The 22,816-nt window shown below is 38.1% G+C and overlaps 1 protein-coding gene across 2 annotated transcripts in view; it reads left to right on the plus strand.

The window, feature by feature from the left end:
- The window catches only part of AQR (aquarius intron-binding spliceosomal factor), a 92,031-nt gene that overhangs the window by 44,420 nt on the left and 24,795 nt on the right, over positions 1-22,816 (plus strand). For both annotated transcript variants that reach the window (XM_037056126.1, XM_037056127.1), the window contains exons 17-25: positions 1,347-1,525; positions 4,912-5,079; positions 6,325-6,494; positions 9,744-9,985; positions 11,612-11,758; positions 12,520-12,589; positions 15,160-15,270; positions 16,774-16,883; positions 21,088-21,223. In XM_037056126.1, the coding sequence (XP_036912021.1) occupies positions 1,347-1,525; positions 4,912-5,079; positions 6,325-6,494; positions 9,744-9,985; positions 11,612-11,758; positions 12,520-12,589; positions 15,160-15,270; positions 16,774-16,883; positions 21,088-21,223 (1,333 nt within the window). The remainder of the gene's footprint in view (positions 1-1,346; positions 1,526-4,911; positions 5,080-6,324; positions 6,495-9,743; positions 9,986-11,611; positions 11,759-12,519; positions 12,590-15,159; positions 15,271-16,773; positions 16,884-21,087; positions 21,224-22,816) is intronic.

Raw genomic sequence — 22,816 nt, forward strand, 5'->3', positions numbered from 1 at the left:
AGAAAATGCCACTTTTTGTAGTTAAGTTGTGATACTAAATTTTTCTAAAATGTTACTCCTTATTGCCCATGACTAAAAACTTAAAAAGGAGGACATCTAAAAAGGGGCCGGGCCTCTTTCTGTTCCATGCCTTCTGAAGGTAGGAAAGGAGCGGAGGCGTTTTTCTGACAGTCTTGGGTTCAGACATGACACGGCCGAGCAGGGTCAGAGGGCACGCGCCCGAGAGGCCGAGTCTGTACTCCCCTTGCCGACTGGTGCTGGCCGGAAGGTGGGGACAGGCATTCACTGCAGTTGGACAGGAGGGGTCTTTTTAGGTATGATGGAAGTATTCTCAAATTGGATTGTGGTGGTAGATGCACAGTTCTATAAATTAATAAAAATTACTGAATTGTACATTTACAATGAATGAATTTTATGACATGTAAACTGTAGTGTAGTACAGTTGTAAAATATGAGGGCAGTGATAAAAAGTTATTACAAAGGCTTTAGACACAAGGTAATGCCTTTTAAAAATTGTCCCAGTGTGAACCAAGTTATTGGATTGCAAAATTTTTATTTTTAATTTGTTTTACATTTTGATGTTACGAAGTCCTGCAGTTTTTTATTATGACACAAAGCCTTTACTTGTAGTTATCCTTGTGAGCATGTCATTTTTGGCAATACTTGCAAATTTTGGAGTATTGCTGCAATTTTCTTATTACAGGTTTCCCAAGTATACTATTTAATGTAAAAATTAAAGCACTACTGAGGTTAATATAAGCGGGAAGAATGGGTGTTTGGGTGTTGGTGGGTCTAGTTATTACAATTGACTTAGTTATTTGTCCCCCAGCCCGTGAGAGCACCTTTCAAATGGTTTACATCTTGTACCCTAAGAAGGCATTTGCATAGATATGATCATTTGCTTGTTTTAATTTTTTAAATTCTGGCTTGTTCTAAAGTGTTTTTGAAACACCTTTTCAAAATACTTGGAGCACATAAGATAAAATTAAACAGCTGAGACTATTTTGATAAAGAAGGGAAAAGGATAGGAATATAAAATAAAACTAAATGTGCTAGACTGTTTCATTCTTTGACAGGTGGCTCGGCTCTGATGTGCAGAGTGACCTTGTTCTCGGGGGTGTACAGGACATTCCCCTGTGTCCCCTTCTTTTCTGGACCATGTTTGCCTCTTTCATTCCACCGTATATACTCCCTATAGATTAAACCTTAGATTTTCTTTTCAAGTGTAGAAATAAAGAGATACTAAAGTTAGGGCTTAACCACTAGCTAAACATGTATTCTTACTCGTTTTACTTATCCTAAAGTTATATTTTGTTTGAGTAATCATCCACTTCTTTGGTTTTCAGGCAGTCTGAGTATGGTGGCGTAGTGTTTGGTGGTTGGGCGCGAATGGCTCAGCCCATTGTGGCTTTCACCGTGGTCGAGGTGGCCAAACCCAACATCGGTGAGAACTGGCCAACCCGAGTTCGCGCTGACGTGACCATCAATCTCAATGTCAGAGATCACATCAAAGATGAATGGGAAGGTAATTCTGCATTTCAGAAAGTGGTTACCTTTTAACTTTGTGGTTTGTCATGTAGACTTTCACTTAGAGAATTAGCAGAGCACTTTTACTAAATGTTACCCTTTTAAACTCTTTAAATTTTATCCTTAAAATTTGATTTGAAGAATGCCAGTTGTCTTTATAACTATCATTAGTAAAAAATACTAATGAAGAATGTAGAAGAATGATTCAGTACCTTAATACTTTAATAAAAGCATCAAATAGCATTAGTATCAAAGTGTTTTGAGAATTGCAGTTAGTAGAGCTGAAAGTGTTTTAAATCTTAAATTTAAGAAGGTAATGTTTATGAGTTTGTGGGATCAACACAAAAAAGGTAAAAGTATTCGTGTTCACTAAAGAAAGGGGGAAAACACAACAGAACAAGGAAAATTGGTATTTTTAAAAGATAAAAGCAACCAAAGTTGAAAATAGGGATGCATAGCATTTATGGAAATACAAATACACAATATAAATTAGACTCAAAAGAAATTATAGGGGGATCTAGCGAAACAACTCAAAAAGAAATAGTAATAGTTTATTTACACCAAAGGGAGGAAATCAGAAAATCAGTGAAGTCCTATGTATTCAGGATAAATAATAATTGCAGAAAATTAGGAGTTATTTTTTTTCTATTTTTTTACTAGGCAAGAGTTGAGAGATGGGAGTTCCACAATTACTGTTACTTCGGGGCAAATATGTTCAGAGTCACTAAGTCATACAGAGTTAAAACATTGCTAGCACCTATGTCAGAAATGGCGCGGACTGAGTTTTGATTGGCACTTGTAACTTTTTCTCCCAGCTGTCTGTGAGAGCTCTTGCTGCCTTGTTGTGAGAAACAGTAGCTGGCGGGTTTTATCTCCTTTCACCTTCTTGGCATGCCAGAAGGACAGGGATAGTCCCTTAGTGGTTCAGTTTTCAGAAGTTACTGCTCTCGATGTAGTTGTTTATAACACGCTCTATATGATATATTTATCACATAATTCCAAAGGAATGCTACAGCAAAGCTGGCCAAATGTTTTAACAAATGGCCACTGTAGTGGGTATAGTTTGTGACAGATTTTGTGACTCCAAATTCCTTCAAAAGAGTCCCAGTCTGATGCGTTACACGTCTAGACTAATGTGTACCTTTATTATGTCTGAATTTTGAGAAAGGCATTAAGTTGCTGGTCTTATATTTGTTAACCTAATGCTTAAGGAGGTAATAAACTGAAATAACTTCTTGGCTACCCATAGATGTAATATTAGAAATAAACTTAAGAATATATAAAAGACCCTTCACAGAAATTTATAGATGACAGATGACCAGTCTGCGTTACCGGGTTAAGGGGGAAAGGCTGTTTCTCTAAACCCCATTCCTCCGTCACTTTGCAGACTTCTGTCAGGACATCAGTCTTTGGGGGAGGGTGAGGGGGGTTCTTTTTACTTTTAAATATAGGCCTCTGGTAGAATGAAAAACAGCATGGGTGAATTTTGATGGGCAGGACAGAGAACAATAGGGTATTGTGGGAGAAGCAGTTCCTACTTGAAGGAATGATGGGGAGAAAAGTGTTTTATGAGAGGCCACAGCTAAAATTCAGACCCAGTATTGATCACAAAGAGAATGACCGAGTAGCAAATTGAGGCAAAAAGTAAGAAGGAGGTTGTGTAAATAGTAGTGAACATTGTTTTGTAAAAACAGTATTACCTTGTAAAAACAGAATAGCTTTTGCCCTGGCCAATACAGCTCAGTTGGAGTGTTGTCCAGTAACTGAAAGGTTGCAGGTTTGATTCCCCCTCAGGGCACATCCCTAGGTTTGGGATTTGATTCCCCATCCCCAGTCCAGGCCTGGGCGTGTATGGTACCCAGTCTGGGCACATACAGGAAGCAACCATTCATGTTTCTCTCTTGCACCCGTGTTTCTCTGTTCTCCTCTCAAAACAATGAAAAATGTCCTGGGGTAAGAATAATACATATATACATAAGAAAAGCTTTGAAGAGTTTAAGCTAGATACTATAAAACATTCTTGTCCCTGCCAAGAAGATGTGAAGTTCAGGCCCTCATCTGCTCCATACCTCATTTAAAATTAAGGAAGCAGAATTAAGGAAATTGAAATGCCAGATTCTGTTCCAAAAGGCACATTCCAAAAGGAATGAATGTAGATGGTTGAAAGGAGAGAGGTAGTGGAGTTCATTGTAATGTAGGTATTTTTAATGTCCCACAGTAAAATGATGCCCTGTAGGAGGAAGCAGGCCCTCATCCCTCGGTGATGCCCACAACTGACATCGGTAGGGACTGAATTACTTCTCAGGGCCACTTCTTTGGCTCTGAGACTTAGAAGTTTTAATGAGTCATGCAGATCAGAAGTCACATGGGTAGTACAAGTTACAGTCGAACATGCTCTCAGTTCTCATGCTCTGCTCCTTTGCGTAGCATTTGTTGAGAAATAAACTCATTATTATGTATCATCAGTTAGGATCTCTAGCACACTCGAACTCCATCCACTCCATGTTGAAGCAAGCCAAAATGGTCCCGACACTGTTAGCCACACACTCACATTGCTGATTTGATTTAGTTGTGTGTCCTGTTACTTATCAAGGTTATAAGCACAGTCTTGTCTAAATTTGCATTTATGTCATACACTGGCTAACAAAATCAAATCAGAAAAGAAATAAAGATTAAGTGATATGACAGCATATGCTTTGTAGTCTAATTTTATGTTCCTTGTCTTCACTGTCTACGGTTAATAGAATAGGGAATCCGGTTGCGTTTACTGTTTGACCAGATAGCTGAGAAGGCATGGACTTTGCAGCAGGTCTCCTATATTTTGACATTCACTTAAAAATTTTTTCGGTATTTGCCAACTGAAACTATATTCAGTCTCCTCAACATGATGTCTGCAAACACTGCTGTTGTGCCTTGATGAATTATTTTTGAGTTGACCTTTTTTAGTGAAACACATTTAGACTGTGTTGTTGGAATGACTGATGGACGCTTTAAACTGATGTTAGAAACCTGCCAAATGTAATATAGATGGATTATATGCCAGCCATATTTTTGGTTACTTATTCAGAATGTTAAAAATAAGGACGAAGATGAGCATTCAATATTGGAGCTGTCAACTTGGAGGACTTATTCAGCAATGTATTCGTGGCATAAAATTTTCAAATTTTAATATAAAGAAACTTTCATTTTAATTATTACTACCAAGCACTGAGTATTAGAGGTTATAGGAAAGCCCATGCATGATTATATTACAATGCAAATGTAATCTGGCCATCTCTGATATTTTAAATGTTTTTTTTATATCTCTATTCCTAAGATAAGAGAATGAAAATTTGCTAGAATGATGAAAAACAATGATAAGTAAATGTCTTTATGTTTTCCCAGGTCTCCGTAAGCATGATGTCTGCTTTTTAATTACTGTGCGTCCCACAAAACCGTATGGTACCAAGTTTGACCGCAGGAGACCTTTTATTGAGCAGGTGGGCCTGGTTTATGTCCGAGGCTGTGAAATCCAGGGCATGCTGGATGACAAAGGACGTGTCATTGAAGACGGTATGGGGATCTGTGTTTTTGAAAGCCTGTGTACCTAATGATAAATTTCTCTGCCTTCTTTTCCTTTTGCCTCTCAAGTGCTATTTTTAGTTGCTTTGTGTACTAAGTTGACACAAAAGATTATATGTAAAATATGTATAGCATACCTACCACTCAGTTTTAGAAATAAATAATATGATTTCTAAATATCTATGTTAGATATTAGAAAGGACAGGATCTTTTGAAATTATCTTTATGTAAAACTTTCTTTTATAATACTTTACAATATTGCTTTTACAAAACTGAAAACCTCTTATAGTTGTTCAATGATATATTTGTCTAATTTTTTTCTTCTTAAGTTTTATTGATTTCATTCATTATGGGAGTGGTTCTCAACTGGGAATAGCACTACTCTGCAACTTGAAATGTTTGGTGGTATTTATGTTGGCAGGTGACTGGGGTAGGAGTAGGGGATGGTTAGTTATTGCTGTTTGCTGGTTGGGAACCAGGGATGCCAAGCGTGTAGACAGAACCGACTTGTAGAAGGAATTGTCCTTCCTGGGATGCCCATGCTGGCGTGACCCCATTTAGAAACATTGCTTTTTAGTGTCGCCGTTCCACACTGGAAGAAGAGTTGTTTGGGGCCACATGTTAAATACATTGTGACCTGCAATCACAAAAGAATCTCATAATGTTTTAAGTAAATTTACAATTTTGAACAATTTTGAAAGCAGTGGGTACTGAGTATTAGGCCACTTTTATCACTAGAGTAGAAGTAAAATAGAAGAAGGGAATGGTGGATATTAGAATAAACCTCCAGAGTTGGAGGCCGAAGACAAAAAGAAGCAGCCTCTGAGCTTTCAGCCGTCAGTGGATGAAGTTCCCTTCCCACCAGTGGTATCAGTGTGGAATGTGGAAGGGCGCGCATGGCCAGCCACGTCCAGTAGCCACGAAGGATGACAGGAGTGCGGTGCTGTGACTTCTGAGGCTGCGATTTTAGTCATACAGAAATAAGTGGGGTTCCTGGCATTGCATCATAAACATCACATGACTACTTTAGGGGGAAATAGTAAGAATTTAGAGAAAGAAAATGTTTTTTGCTTTCTCGAATTTAAAGTGGATGAGTGGAAAGCATTTTAGTCAGTGGGGTGGCTGGAATTAAGTCTGGACAGATTACTCACTATTTCTAGAAAAGGAATACTGCTAACTTACTTTGATATTTGGAAAGGACATACTTTGTTTAACAAACTTTTTCAAAATACTCAGGGCCCGAACCCAGACCCAATCTTAGAGGAGAGTCAAGGACATTTAGAGTGTTTTTGGATCCAAACCAGTACCAACAAGATATGACCAACACTATTCAAAATGGAGCAGAAGACGTGTATGAAACTTTCAATGTAATAATGAGGAGAAAACCAAAGGAAAATAACTTCAAGGTAACTTGGAGGCTATATAACTAAAAATACTGGATAATTTGAAAAACTTTTTGAGAGGTATATGTAGATACTAGGTTTAAATGATTTGTTGGCCCTGGCTGGTGTAGCTCAGTGGATTGAGTGCGGGCCTGCGAACCAGAGGATCTCGGTTTGATTCCCAGTCAGGGCACATGCCTGGGTTGCAGGCCAGTTCCCTGCAGGCCAACTCCCAGCAGGGGACACACGAAAGGCAACCATACATTGATGTTTCTCTCCATCTTCTTCCCCTCTAAAGATAAATAAATAAATAAAATCTTTTAAAAAACAAACAAATAAATAAATGATTTGTTAAAAATAATCACTGCTTTTTTATTCTAAAAAGTTCTTTTAGATTATATACAGAAACTTAAGGAATTTCTTTGCTAAATCTATTTTTTTATGAATTTAGAAACATTATGGATTCATTCATGTATTATATTTTTTAAATTTATTTTTTAACTTTTTAATTGATTTTGAGAGAGGGGTAAAGAAAAAGAGAGAGAGAAACATCGATTTATTGTTCCATCTGTTGAAGCACTCATTGGTTGGTTCTCATATGTGCTCTGACCAGGGATCAGACCCACACTCTTTGTGTGTTAGGATTATGCTCTAACCAACTGAGCTACCCAGTCAGGGTATAATTCATGTGTTATTTTAGGTCCTCCTTCCTTGCTTTCTGTATATTAGATGCTCAGTTTGTGCCCAGTAAGAGGTGAAGAAAACTGCTTATTTGTTTACCATGACTTCTTTTATGAATATAAAATAAGTGTACTTCCAGATCACTAAGGATACTGATGTCGGACTTTAGGGCTTTGAATTACTCCATGATGTAATGTATTTATACTTTACTCATTAGTGGGAAGAGGGAGGTTTGGGGGTTGGAGAATTATACTCTCATAATAACTTTGTGTAGAGAGGAGTTTTTTAGTAAAGGAAGATTTTAAAAACTATTATTTGACTCATAGAGAGCAGGATGGCTATACAGAGCAGGGTTAGAGGGTGGAGGGATCGAGCAAAAAGGAAAAAGGACTCATGGACATCAGGGTGGTGATTGCTGGGGGGAGGACATGTAAGGGGGATACACCATAGTGGGAAAATACAATTAAAAATAAATAAGAATTATTGTTTGAAAGTATATTATAAAACTTGAACATTGAGCACTTCTAGCATTTGGTAACACTAGCTTTTGCACAAGTGCCTTTCTTTCCTTTCTCCACCGAACACTGGGCTTCTTAAAACACTCACTTGATTACCTTTAGTTGTTGTAATTGAAAGAGAAAACCTCACACACAAGGGACTTTATTCCCCATCTCACTCTGTTGTCGAAGACAGAACAGTGCAAATACGGTGATGTTTTCTGTCCTCACACCCCACGTCCAGTTCCTCAGTCAGCCTGGTTAGCTTACCAGCTCCACGGATGCTGGGTCCTTCATCTCTGACATCCCTGCCTCCATTGTTGACTGTATTGTGCTAAGTTGTATGGAGCTAATAAGGATGAGTAAGATACAGCTTATATCTTTAGGGAGCTTAGATTACTAACAAAAGGGAAGTTAGAAATATAGGCAACTGCCATGAAAGCTCAGAAAGTGCTGAAGCCATGAGAAGGATGCCAGTAGGAGCCCTGGAGCTTCAAAGAGACATTCAGGTCCTGATGCAAGAAAAACGCAGAATGATTGAATTGCCTGTGTTTGGGAAAGGGAGACTGCTTTTTTGGTGTCTTTGGTGTTTCGTTACATACCTGGGCAGCATCCTCGTTTATTCTTTCTCTCTTCTCCTGTTTGTGCAGCGTGTCCTAATCTGGATATTTTACCTCCTGCCTGAATAGTTTCAAAATAGTCTCCTGTATTTCTGCCCCTGTTCTCTTCATAGTCTGTCACCAGTCACCTGTTTTTCAATATTTCCACTGATCATTTCACTCTGCTTCTCAAAACATTTCTGTGGCTTTACATCAGTGCTGACATGAAGCTTTCTCACAAATCCTTTACTTGAGCTAAATGGAAATGCCACTTTTCCTCCAAGAAACCTGGGCTAATGTCAAGTCTCCCTTATATCCACCTCTCACTTCAAATTGTGTTCCTATCATACTTTGTAGGATTTTGTTGCTCTTTGCATATCCTACTGCTTTGCATCATTGTTAAGGACTTATTTCATCACCCTACTACAGTCATAATTACCTTGGAGAGTGGGCCCTCATCTTACTCGTCATGTGAACATAGATGGCTATTTGTCTATCCATCTGTCCATTTACACCTCCCATATTTAAACTCTATACCCCTGCTCTCACGGAAATTATATTCTAGTAGAGATTAGACAAATGATAAACCAGTAACCAAGGACATGTATAAGAGAATTTCAAGTAGCAGTAAGCACAAGAAAATAAAGCAAGGCAATGTGGTAAGAGTATAGTTTACATACACAAACCTGTTATTTTGTTACCCTGTTGGATTGCATAGTATTTACAATATAAAAGTGGCTGGTTTGGTTATTTTAGTCTTTGAAATTAACAGCCTAGCCTTCTGGTTTACATGTGTAGCATACAACATTTTGTTGAAATAATTATTAGAAAGCGTAAGAATTTGCCTTGGCTTTTAGTAATTACTTTTGATCATGTGTATATTAACTACTATAATGTTCTTTTACTGTAGTCTGGATTCTTTCATCCTGAATTTTATTTGACACTTTATTGTTATCATTTTTACTTTTTTATTTCTCATTTCTAACAGTGCTAGCTTTAATATTTCTAAATTGTGATATGTTTCACAATTGAGGCATACATTAATGTTCTTTTCATTGTGTGTTCTTCCCATTGAGAAATGGTGAATTATAAAGGGGGAAAAACTCCAGTAGTTTCTAAGAGGAAGCATTTTCTTTAAGGGTTTGTTCTACAGGGTTTTGGGGGTGGGGGACGGTTCCATTGCATGGACCTGATTGGAGTTTTACCCTGCCCAACAGAAGTCAAGTGTCAACTCATTTATAACGTTCTATCTAAATGAACTCTTAATGGATAAACTGTTCTTGCTAAGTTTGGTCTTTTGTTTAACTCAGTGTATGGCATCAGCTGAAAATATAGCTGTTGATTCAGTCTAGCCCAGCACCTGTCAGCAGAAAATAGCTTCTTGCCCTGAAACACTCGGGAATTCTGGGTTGGTGCAGCCAGCTCCGCATTCCACTGAAGTGCACGTGTTTGAGATGTCTTCCTGACACGATCCTTTTCTGTTCTTTTACTGACAGGCTGTGCTGGAGACGATTCGCAACCTGATGAACACTGACTGTGTGGTACCTGCCTGGCTGCACGACATCATTTTAGGTTATGGGGATCCAAGTAGTGCACATTATTCAAAAATGCCCAATCAGATTGCCACCCTGGACTTCAATGATACATTTCTCTCCATTGAACATTTGAAAAACAGCTTTCCTGGTCATGATGTTAAAGTAACTGTGGATGACCCAGCTCTGCAGATACCCCCATTCAGGTAAAGTCAGAACTGGCCGTACGCCTTTCAGGCTTTCCGTAGTCAGTCTGAGTTAGGCCGCTAGGACTGTAGCTGAAGTAGGTTTCGAGCATTGTACCTGGATTTTGTTTGGGCAGTCTTTGCTTTCACCGTGTAATCACTGGGGTACATTTATTTTATTTGACTCTTTTTCAAATTATTTGTGCAGCAGTTATTTTGAGGCCACCGTAAAAGTAGCTTATGTCTTATGAGGGATCAGGAAATGTCTGTCTGAAGAGCAGAGTGTGAATGCAGCATTTAACTGAAGAAATGCGTGTGCACATTCTGTGTCTGGTGTGTTTCCTAGTTAGTACACATAGCCGTGGGATTTTTGAACTTTATTTTGTTTTTAAGAAAAAAAATTATTTTTTAACCTCACTTGCTTCCACAAACTTTTAATGTTTACAATAGAGTTATATTTAATGTTAACGGAGCTTTGGCTTTGACATTTGAGTAGAAATAGAACAAAGAACCTGAGGCACTGACTGCCCTGCCCTGGTTTCATGTGAAGGATCAGGGGCGTCGAAGCACTCGGTGCACCTGGGGCGGGTAGGCAAGCGCTTATTTTTCAGTTGGAAATTAGAACATACAATTTTAATCAACTTTTAAATATAAATATAATAATTCTACACATTAAAATTGTGCATCCTTTTAACGCCTAAACCTAGTCTTCCTCCTTACTTTCCGAATCCCATTAATGGCATTATTTTGAATCATTTTATTCCTGTAACTCATGCTATGCCCTGTAGATTCGGCCTTAAGGGTCCTTTTTTATGTGCCGTTCCGGACGGCAGCCTCTCTGGCCCTCAGCACCTCGGTCTCCCGGGAGCGCTGTCTTTCCTGCCCCCATCTCCTCGTTTGCACCTATCACGTGCTTCATTGCTAGAGTCACTCCACTCCCAGCTGAAAAACACTGACTTTGCCTGTTGCTTATCAAAATAGGGGCTGACTTCTTAGCCTCTACGTTTCTTAACCTTTGGGGCGGGGGGTATTATCTGTCCTCTCAGAATGGGGAGAAAGACTGGGAAAAGTGTACACAGAGAATATTGTAGTTTGATTTGAAGGGTGCATTGACTTCCCCCAGCTACCTATGGGGAGTTGCCTGCTGAGGTATCTTGGACCCTGGGCTAAGAACTTCTGCCTTAAAGGCTTTCTCTCTAGCCTTATTGTCCGTGCTGTGTCCTACACGCCAGCAAAACTGGCTACTGACACTTGACCTCCTGTGTTACTTTGTCTTCCTGGAGTGTCTCCCCCCGCCCACATTTATGTGCTTCAAAACTCATCTTCAATTCCACCTCTCCTGTGAGTCCTTTTCTCATTAAATAAAGGACAGTGTGCAAAGCATTTGACAGCACTTGTGACAAAAGTGTACTCGTCATGTAAATGCTTTTATTTTCCCTGAATCGGATGACTTTCTAATCTGAACACCCTTAATACACATTTCAGTGCTTTTAAATCTGCTTTTTTCAAAATTTATGTGTAGTCAGTTCCTTATGTTACAAATGTGTATTACTGATCTGATTATTCTTTCTACAATGTCACACACGAGATAGGTGCTCAATAAATTATTGTTAATTGTAAAACTGAACAAAAGTTTTGGTGTCGTAGGATAACTTTTCCAGTAAGAAGTGGAAAGGGGAAGAAAAGGAAAGATGTGGATGGGGAAGATGAAGACACTGAAGAGGCGAAGACCTTGCTAGTTGAACCTCATGTTATCCCTAATCGAGGTCCTTACCCTTACAACCAGCCAAAGCGGTAATTTTACTCTCTGTTCTAATTGTGATAGTGAAAAATGGTTTCCCATTTGAGCTGGATATGTAATATGTTTTAATTTTCTTATTCTTTAAAAATCTCAGGCAACTTCTGTGCTGTACCCACTTTCCTTCTAGTCTGTCCATTGGCTGAATAGTTCAGACGTTTTTGGCCATTCTGTGGTCATATTACGAAAGAAACATGTTCAGGTACTATAAGAAATAAATATTAGAAGACTGTCTCAACTTGAGCACAGGCTTCTTACATCATAACTGTATGTTTCAGATTACAGCTACTAGTTTGCATGCATCATAACTGGGGCATGACATTTGGTGGTAGATTGTGAACTAGAACTTTGATGGTCCAAATGAGGTCTGGAATAGGCTGAGTGTATTGAAAAGTATCTGTAGTCTTTCCACAAGTTTCATTCCATTTTAATTGATCTGTGGACCGGCAGGTATGAAGAGAGTCATTCAAAAGAGATTGGTTCAATAAACAAGATATGAAAATCTAGAAATCTGCTATACAGCATTGTCCTTAAAAATACTGTACTGTACATTTACATTGTGATGGCAGGGTAGGTTTCATGTCACGTATTTTTACCACACTCACACACAGGGCCAGGGTGAGGCGGGAGAAGAGATTGGGAGGAGAGGGACAGAGGCAGAGCAGATACTTAAAACTCTGGTCATCGCTACCTCAATTTTTACTAAATGTCATTCATCTGTATTTTCAGCCAACTTTTAATCTATTCTCATTTGCAGTAATACAATTCAGTTCACTCATACACAGATAGAGGCCATCCGTGCCGGGATGCAGCCTGGGCTGACTATGGTAAGAGCATTATTATTATATGTGTTTTTACATGGATTCAGACCAGAAGTTAGCACAGATCTTTATAGTGTGTTCTGTCTGAAGCACAAAAGCCCGACTTCATTTAAGTATTTCTGAGTACTGGTGGTGTCCTGTGCATATGGAGATCTTGCTGTTCATTTCAGTACTCATAAATAAAGCTTTATTAGAACATAGCTATGGCCTTTGCACATTCCCTGTGGCTGCTTTTGTGCTACATCAGCAGAGTTTAAATCCACAAAACCTGAAATGTTTCCTTGCCAGCCCTTTACAGAAATGTCTGCTGACAGTTGACTTAGACACCTGTTTAATTTCCAAGTTTTTGGAGGTTTTCCTGTTACCTCTCAGTTACTGATTTCTGGTCTAAGTTCATTTTGGTCTAAGTTCATTCTTTATATGATTTCAATTTTTTTTTAATTTGTTAAGTTTGTTTTATGGCCCACAATATCTGTCTTGGTGAATATTCCATGTGAAAAGAATGTGTATCCTGTTGTTTTGGGTTGGAGAAGTAGCTTCTCTGTCGGTTGGATTCATGCAGTTGGTAGCATTGCCAGCACTTCTCTGTCCCTGCTGGTACTCCACCTAGTGCTTCTGTTGACTGAGGGAGGGGCCTTGAAGTCTCCACCTGTAGCTATGTTTTGTCATTTCTCCTTTAAGTTCTGTCAGTGTCTGCTTTGTGGTATGCATGTACACATTCAGGGTTGTAATGTCGTCTCGGTGAACTGACGCTTTTATCATTATGTAATTTTTCTCTTCGTCACTGGCAGTTTTCCTCGCTCTGAGCAGGGGTATCCAACCTGTGGCCCAGGGTGGCTATGAATACAGCCCAACACAAAATTGTCTATTTACTTAAAACATTATGAGTTTTTTTTGTTTTTGTTAATGTTTATATTTTTAATGTGTGGCCCAAGACAACTCTTCTTCTTCCATTGTGGTCCAGAGATGCCAAAAGGTTAGACACCCCTGCAAGTTTACCTTGGTATTACTGTGTTTGCAGTGTATAATGCACTCCTGTGTAATGCACACCCATGTTTTAGTGCCCATGTATAATGCACGTTATACATGGGAATTAGTACTGTCCATGTATAATACGCATCCTTATTTTTCTCCCAAAATTTTAGGCAAAAAAGTGCACATTATGCATGACAAAAAGATAGTAATACAGCCTTCGTAGCTTTCTTTTGAATAGTGTTTACATGGTATCTTTTCCCATCGTTGCACTTCTGACCTACCTGTAACGTTTGAAGTGGGTTTTTTGTAGACAATATGTAATTTGGGCATGTTGTTTTACACATTCTGGCCATCTCTATCTTTTCATTGTTATGTTTAGACCCTGTGTAATGGGCTTACCAGATGTGTTTGGATTTAGATCCATTATTTTATTATTTATGTTTGTTCCTTTTGTTGTGTGGTCCTGTTTTTCCTTTTCTGCCTTCTTATGAGTTATTTGTTAGTTTTTAGTTCCATTTTTAATTGATCTATTTTGTTTCTTTTATTTTATATCATGATTTTTCTTAGTGGCTACTCTAGAGAATTCGAGTATACCTACTTACCTTTTCACAGTCTGCCCAGAATCAGTATTTTGTTTCTTAAGTTCAAGGGAGGATCCTGGCCTTCATATAAATCCCTTTACCTTCCTCTTTTACGTTGTAATGTAATCTGTATTACATATAAATACATTAAAACCGTCATCAGCAATGTTACAGTTTTTGTTTGCAAACGTCAAACATTTTAAAGAACTCTAGAGGAGAAGAATCATCCTTTATTATGCTTACCATTAATCCTTTATATCGTTTCCTCTGGTATCATTTCCTCTCTGGCTGAAGAGTTTATTTTACCACGCTTAAGAGCAGGCCTGCTAGCAATGAATTCTCTGTGGTTTCTTCATGTGAGAATGTCTCTAGTTCACCTTCATTCTTTAAAGATACTTTCATTGGATACATAAGTTTGCTTTGGCAGATTTTTCCATTCAGCATTTTAAAAATGGTATGCCACATCTTCTGGGCTTCGTGGTTTCTGACAAGAAATACACAGTTTTTTAAAATCCTTTTGCTATGTACTGCATCATTTTTCTCTGGTGCTATTAATAATTTTTCTTTGTCTTCTGGTTTCAAACATTAAATTACAGTGTATCTGGGCATAGATTTCTTTGGGATTATTCTGTTTGGGGTTTGCTGAGGTTGATTCTGTAGTTTTATGTCTTTTTTGCCAGATTTGGGAAATTTTCAGCCATTATTTCTTCACATACTTTTTCTATACTGTATAGTTTTTCCTCTTTTTCTAGGACTTCAGTGACATGAATGTTAGACCTTTTAATATTCTAGATTCACGAGACTCTGTTTATGATTTGTTTTAATCCCCTTTTCCTGCTTGTTATTTAGGTTAGGTGGTTTCTATTGATCTGTTCTGAAATTCAAGGACTCCATCTTGTCTGTTATAGTATTGAACTCATCTGGTGAATTTTTAAACATTTTGTCTTTTCAGTTTTAGAGTTCCCATTTTCTACCAATGTGATAATTCAGTAGTCTGCTATGTGCCCATCTCCTTTTTAGGTTGTGGGCCCTCCTGGTACAGGAAAAACAGATGTGGCGGTTCAAATTATATCCAACATATACCACAACTTTCCGGAGCAGAGGACTCTCATTGTTACTCATTCCAATCAGGTGAGAGAGAGAGAGTGCGTGTACACATCTGTTTACACGTAAACGTGTACACCGGACCTGGGAAGAGGTAGAGAAGGTGTGGAGTCACGGCGGAGATTCCTGTTTGTGTGGTAACCTGGTCACAGGTGCATAGCAGAGGCTGAAGAGTGTAGTGAGTATTGTTGAGTTACTCTTAGATTATTACTAGTCATGACCAGGCTGTATTGAGGAAAATATAAAAACAATGTTCCCTGTCCAATTGGAGGTGTGTGGAGGGGGGGCAACTGCAGAAAATCTAAGAAGAATATTTAGATACATAGTCAAATATTTGGATTAGATTAAATTAAATTGTCTTTCCCTCCCATCTTATGTGCTAAGCTAGAGCTTTTACTGTAAGGTCAAAAGCACTAGTAGCATTTGTTCTGCAAGTAGAACGAATATTCCTGGGAGACTTAAGTCTAAACTGTAATACTACAGGATTGAATTTTACATCTTTTTGAAGTATACAGATGAATATCGATATTACATGGGAGGACTATTTCAGGTTGCAGGTTTACTACATAAGGCTTTATAAACAGCTAAAATAATAAAAACAAACTCCTTCCTTGTAAGTAATGGCTGAAAAATTATCTTTATAACTACTTGTGTGATGCAGTGGTTGTTCTGACGCTGTCACTATATATGACCTGGATATTGATGAGCTTGGATGTCCCACACTCGATGGGCAGTGCCCAACTAACTGTAAATGCACAAAGAGGTTTGAGTGCGGGCTGACTTTTAAATGACATCTTTATTAGTGTACCTTCTCATACTATGAAACTTTTCCTTTTCTGAAAAACCTGGTAATTAGAGCTGCTTCAATAATAAATACTAGGATACCTTCTCATACTATGAAACTTTTCCTTTTCTGAAAAACCTGGTAATTAGAGCTGCTTCAATAATAAATACTAGGATTTGAGGGAACCGTAAATAAGGACATTTCATAGGTAGAAAGGAGTGACTTCTGAATGTCCTTCCTCAGCAGAGTTTGCAGTGAATGAGTGCTCTGCTTATGGTTGCATTTCGATCTTGAGACTTGCAGCCTAAGGTTTTCACTCTTGGTCCTCTCGTGCCACCCACACTCACCACCCGAGTGTAAACCGCACACACTTCAGTTCTCTACAACCCAGGGAAATCTCATGGAGCGAAACGGAACTTGGTGTGGTTATTGATTACTTTAGTAATTGTTAGTACTTGGAGGAAATAGAAACTTTCTCTTTCCATAAATTAGAAGCAGAAATTTAGTTGTTAGATGTTTTGTATCGTTTCCGGTTACTCATCTCGTCAAGCATACATAGGCAGAACTATCAGAATTCATGAAAAACACTACCTTGTTCAAATTCCAAATCAACTAATATGTTTCCTTTGTGTTTTGATTTGATTCATGTCTGACCGAGCAGTTCTTACTCTCTTCAGTTTTTCTGAATGTTAGTTCTTGTTACTTTTGAAGGAGTGCTAGGTGGTCCTTCTTCTCTTGTCCTCCAGGCCCTGAACCAGCTGTTTGAGAAGATCATGGCGTTAGACATTGACGAGCGCCACCTGCTGCGCCTCGGCCACGGAGAGGAAGAGCTGGAGACGGAGAAAGATTTCAGCAGGTGAGCAAGTGGGATGGGTTTTGAAATGGTGGGCAGAGGAAGTTTTAGCCTTCTTTCCTTGACTAAAGAAATGCCAGGAGAAGAGAATAATGAATAATCGAACTTCATTCTGAAAGATTTTAGGGTAACCTACATAAACCATATGTTGCCCCAGAGGTCTAGACGTGATCTCCCTCGTCTCTGACTCTGTCAGTTTGTGCCATTTTTCTCCTCACACATCCAGGTATTTCAGTGAAGAGAGTTACTTTGTTCTTCCTTTTAAAGTTGCAGATTGCCATGTGCTCTCTATTTAGTGAGGCAATTTCTAATGTTACCAAATCCAAATCGTAGAAATGATTCCTTTTCATGTTTCATCCAGACATCAATGTACATATATTTTAGGCACTAATTAGGAAGTTGATTCATTTAGTGAAATGCAGTTGAAGATTAATATCAATGTAAGCTTTGGGATTGTATTATTTCAGGTACTTATGGCCAGTTTAGCTGGACTTTATGTTTAATATTGCATATTGTAAAGTGATTAAAATTTCGCCACTCGGATTTCTTCTGCTATTAGTATTTTGTTTTTTTCAGAGTTGCTTTATGATAGCTCATTTCATTTATATATAAATTCATTTTTAAAGCATAGTTTTAGACAGAAGGCATTATTAACAGCTGCACATTTTTACTATAGCCTTTGGCACTAAATTGATCATAGACTTCAAAAGAGCCAAAATAAAAGTGTTAAATTATTACATTGCATCTACTTTGTGTTCTTGTATTACAGAGCTCACCAAACATTTGTTAGCATCTAAAAAGTCGAGGGGCAAAGAATAGCACACATTAAGTTATTTGGGGCTCTAGGTTTTTAATTTTGTATCAGCCAGCGATACTTCTGAATTTTTTCCCATGGGTAATTTCCTCACATTAGCCCTAACTGATAAGAGGGTCTGAGTCTAAAACCTAATAATCCAGAATTCGGTGAACATACAGGTGCTGATGAGATTCTAAATACTGCCATTATAATTGTATTACAGTGGAATTTATAGTTTTTAAAGAATAGTATAATAGAGCAGAGGTAGGATTTTTAAAATGATTCTTGGTACTACTAAATTGCAAGGGAAAAAGGTCTTTTGCTTTCTGATGCACAGACCAAGGCCCAGGTCTTGTTATGTATGTGCTTGATTCTTGGGCGTATTCTTTCATTTTTCTCCCTTTGTCGTAATTTTTAAGTGACTATTTTGTCACAGTGAAAGTAGTATCATTTTTCATTAAGAAAAAATTCTAAATCAAAAGACATGAGAGAAGCAATGATCATCCATAATTTCACTTATCCAAAACCAATGCTGATGGTCTTTTTTTTTTCATTAATCAGCTATAATCTTACTATTATTTATAATTTTGTACATTGCTTTTTTAAATTAATAGATTTACAGCATAATTGAATAGATGTCACATAGATTTCCATTGTATATTACATTTTATTTATTTTTTTTAAATATATTTTATTGATTATACCATTACAGTTGTTCTATTCCCCCCCTTCAATCCCCTCCACCCACACCCTCCCTCCCCCACCATTCTCCCCCCCTTAGTATATAACCACGTGTCTCAAGTTCTTTGGATTCTATATTTCCCCCACTATTCTCGCCCTCCCCCCTATCTATTTTCTGCCTACCATCTATGCTATTTTCTGTGCCTTCTCCCTTCTTCTCCCCCTCCCACCCCCCTGTTTCTAACCCTCCATGTGTTCTTCATTTCTAAGGTTCCACTCCTGATCTAGCTGTCCTCTTGGTTTGCTTTTGTTTTAGGTGTGGTTGTTAATAACTGTGTGTTTGCTGTCCTTTCACTGTTCATCTTTTTCATCTTCTTTTTCTTATATAAGTCCCTTTAGCATTTCATATAATAAGGGCTTGGTGATGATGAACTCCTTGAACTTGACCTTATCTGAGAAGCACTTTATCTGTCCTTCCATTCTAAATGAAAGTTTTGCTGGATAAAGCAATCTTGGCTGTAGGTCTTTGGATTTCATGACTTGGAATACTTCTTTCCAGCCCCTTCTTGCCTGTAAGGTCTCTTTTGAGAAATCCGCTGACAGTCTGATGGGTACTCCTTTGTAGGTGACTGTCCCCTTATCCCTTGCTGCTTCTAGGATTCTCTCCTTCATTTTGGTCTTGGCTAATGTAATTATGATGTGCCTTGGTGTGTTCCTTCTTGGGTCCAACTTCTTTGGCACTCTCTGAGCTTCCTGGATTTCCTGGAAGTCTATTTCCTTTGCCAGACTGGGGAAGTTCTCCTTTATTATTTGTTCAAATACGTTTTCCACTCGTGGCTGTTTCTTTCCCCCTTCTGGTACCCCTATAATCCGGATGTTGGAACGTTTAAAGATGTCCTGGAGGTTCCTAAGCCTCTCCTCATTTTTTTGAATTCTCATTTCTTCATTCCTTTCTGGTGGGATGTTTTGTTCTTCCTTCTGGTCCATTCCATTGATTTGAGTCCCAGTTTCCTTTCCATCACTATTGGTTTCCTGTGCATCTCCCTTCATTTCAATTAGTTTAGCCTTCATATGTTCCTCTAATTTGTGACTATAATCAACCAGTTCTGTGAGCATCCTGATAAATAGTGTCTTGAATTGTGCTTCTGAGAGGCTGGCAATTTCTCGGTCGCTTAGAGTTATTGGCTCTGGGACTTTGAGTTCTTCTTGCGCCATCTTTTGGGCTGTTCGTGCCTGTTCCATAGCCGGATCAGAGCCCTAAAATGTTCACTAGAACAGGGCAACTAAGTCGCTGGGTTGTGACGTTGTAGGTGGGGGCGGGGTCAAAGAGGGACTATGGCGTCCTGTCCGCCGCCTGCCGCCACGGCCCTCACCGGTGCGGTGCCGCAGTTGCTGCCGTCACCGGGCCCACTCGTTTCGTCCCACTGCACGCGAGTGTGCCACCGCCGTCAGCCCTCGCCCCCTGGGGCCTGCGTGGTCTGTCTCACTGTGCGCGAATATGCGCCCGCTGTCTGCCCCGCACCCCAACTGGTTCTCGTCTGCCTGCGCGCCTGGGTCGGGGGCCCTGTCCTGCCCGACCCTGCTCGCTGCTGGCTCCGCCCCTCTTACCGTCCCCGTTGAACGGTTAGATGTAGTCAGACTTCCGTATAATTCAATTTTCTGTCCTTTGGTTGTGTGTGTGTTTCTCCAAACCTTTGTTGTTGTGGGAGAAGGCACAGTGTTTCCACCTATGCCTCCATCTTGGCGGAAGTCGTATATTACATTTTAAATTTAACATTATATCACAAGATTTTGGCATTTTATTGCAGCTTCTTTATAAGCATTCCCAATTTGTTTCTTATTACCAGAATATTTACCACAGGGCAAGTTTTAAACTATAGATAAGCTAGATGAGCATACAGAAAAAAACTTACTTGCCATAATGTTTATATTCTTCTAAGTTGGAAAATTCTTAAAAACATAGACCATGTCTGAACTCTTTTTTTTTTTCTTGTTCATTGCCCGCTGCCCCAAAGGTGAATGTCTGAACCCTGGAGCAGCCAGAAACATGACTTCTTTGTTTACAGTTTTCATCTGTTTTACTGTTAAAGGGTTGTAGTGGGCACTTCGTTACAGTGGAAAGAGTATGTATAGGCTTTGGGATCCAGTTCTGCTTCCACCACTTTTTTTTCTTAACTGTAGATCTCTGGGCCAGGTACTGTCCAAATTTTGGTTTTCTTACTTGTTCAGTAGATGTTTATTAGCCTACAGGTTCAGGTGCCAAGCCGTGTAGTAGGATGATAGACTAGAAAATACATTACTGTTTAAAAGCCTTTAGAACTAATCTACAGTATAAAACAGTGCTGGTCCAAGCATTCAGTCTGTAAACTGTAGGTTCTTGGTCTGTAATGAGATGAACTGGTACCAGAATGCTCTGTACTGTTTGCTTCTGTGTGAATATATTGTTAGGGGAAAATTGATAGCTAAATGAAATGGTGTATTTAGTGATGTAGTTGATTTTTTCCCTCGCAGACCACTGACACATTTGCAGATTTGCACTGATTCATAGGGTGCACTTTAAGTAGCTTTGGTGTAAAATGACCCAAAAACTTACAGTTAAATATAAACTATATTTTCTGTAATTTGGCCATTTATAGTTTCTAATATGATTTTTCTTGAATATTTTGCTAACAGTTTTCCTGAAAGCTCCTTCATTACGTATTTTCCTTTTTCCTTAATTGTAATTTCTAGGTACGGAAGAGTTAATTATGTCCTTGCTCGAAGAATTGAACTTTTGGAGGAAGTCAAACGATTGCAGAAGAGTCTCGGGGTTCCAGGAGATGCTTCATATACTTGTGAAACTGCAGGTTATTTCTTTTTATATCAGGTAAGAAGCTAAGGGGTTTTAAATCATACTTCACTTACATGGTCTTTAGTTAGAAACCAAGATGGGTTTTTTGAGATATTTCTTGAAAGCTTAATTTTTTTCCCATGAGTAGTTTAAGATATGTGCTATTACCAAAGCAGTATTTGTGAGTGTTAAATGTTTGTGTTTCTTGTGATCTTCAACTTTCTTTGCTAACTTTGCCTGATGACTCATTCAATGAAAGGCTAGTATTGGTACTTTTTAAATTTTTCTTTTTGCTATTGAAAAATTTCTAATCTTTTTTTTATTACTGTAAATTACTAAATATCCTAGCTACCTAGTGGTAACAAAGTGCAGTTTTGTAACTTAATTTTACTCTGCATATTAATCAATTAATAAAGAAAAATATAATCTCCTTTAAAATTTTAAGCAATAAATTGTGTTTTAGAATTAATTTCATTGTAGGAGTTTAAGTTTAAATTCTTTTGACTTCTATTTAGAGATGTCCTCTTTTGCTGTTGTGAAGCTAGTTCTTTGGGTATGAAACCGATGAGAAATAAAGACAAATAAAATGAATACAAATAAACTTTAATAGTCAAGTTGGTTTACTCATAATTTTGAATGGACCAAGTCTTAATCAAATAATGAAGATTTTTGTATAACTTTGTTCTCCTTGTACTAATTTTAGCTATAAATCATACCTTTGAAATTTTAAAACAGAAATGGGTTTGTGCTCATTAAAAGTGAGTACCCAAACCAATTGATTTCATTTAAAATGAGCATATTTCATGGTTTGTTACAAAACAGGGAAGATACACATCATCCTGCAAAGTAGTTTGCATTAAACCCAGACTGAATAATAAAGATCATGCTTACATATTTGGCACAAAATAAAAATCACTAGGCTATCAATAAAAATACCACATTTTGCCGTATATAATGTATAATGTGCACCCACATTTTTGGCCCAAACTTTCAGGAAAAAAGTCTCATTTTAATTTTTTAATTTAAATGTCTATATTTAGACACTTGATTTTTTTGGAATATAAAGGAATTTTTGCATTTATTTTTGGACATATTATAATATAAGAAATTTTATGTAACAATCACAAAACACAAGAGCAGATACAAGATATTTCAGGTACTACCCATGTATAATACACATCCTTATTTTTCCCTCAAAGATCTGGGCAAAATGTGCATTATACACAGAAAATATGAATACTTTCATCTTTTTATTTTTTTAAAGATTTACTTATTTGTTTGTTTGTTTGTTTGTTTTTTAGTGAGGGAGAAAGAGGAGAGAAACATCAATGTGTGGTTGCCTTTTTTTCGTCCCCTACTGGGGATCTGGCCCACAACCTAGGCATGTGCCCTGACCGGGAATTGAACTGGTGACCTTTTGATTCACAGGCTGGCACTCAACCACTGAGCTACATCAGCCAAGGCAAAATATGACTACTTTTAAAAGTAAAAGAAATAATCTATAAAATATGGAGACCTAAGTAATACATTTGGGGACTATGAACTTGAGGCTTCACGGTATAGATCAACAATTTTCAATACATAGGATCACATTGGGAAAAGTTTAAAAGGAAATTCTCAATGTTTGTC

Source organism: Sturnira hondurensis, unplaced genomic scaffold, assembly GCF_014824575.4.
Source record: "Sturnira hondurensis isolate 20B ecotype Veracruz unplaced genomic scaffold, ASM1482457v3 Scaffold0008782, whole genome shotgun sequence".
NCBI classification, from domain to species: Eukaryota; Metazoa; Chordata; class Mammalia; order Chiroptera; family Phyllostomidae; genus Sturnira; species Sturnira hondurensis.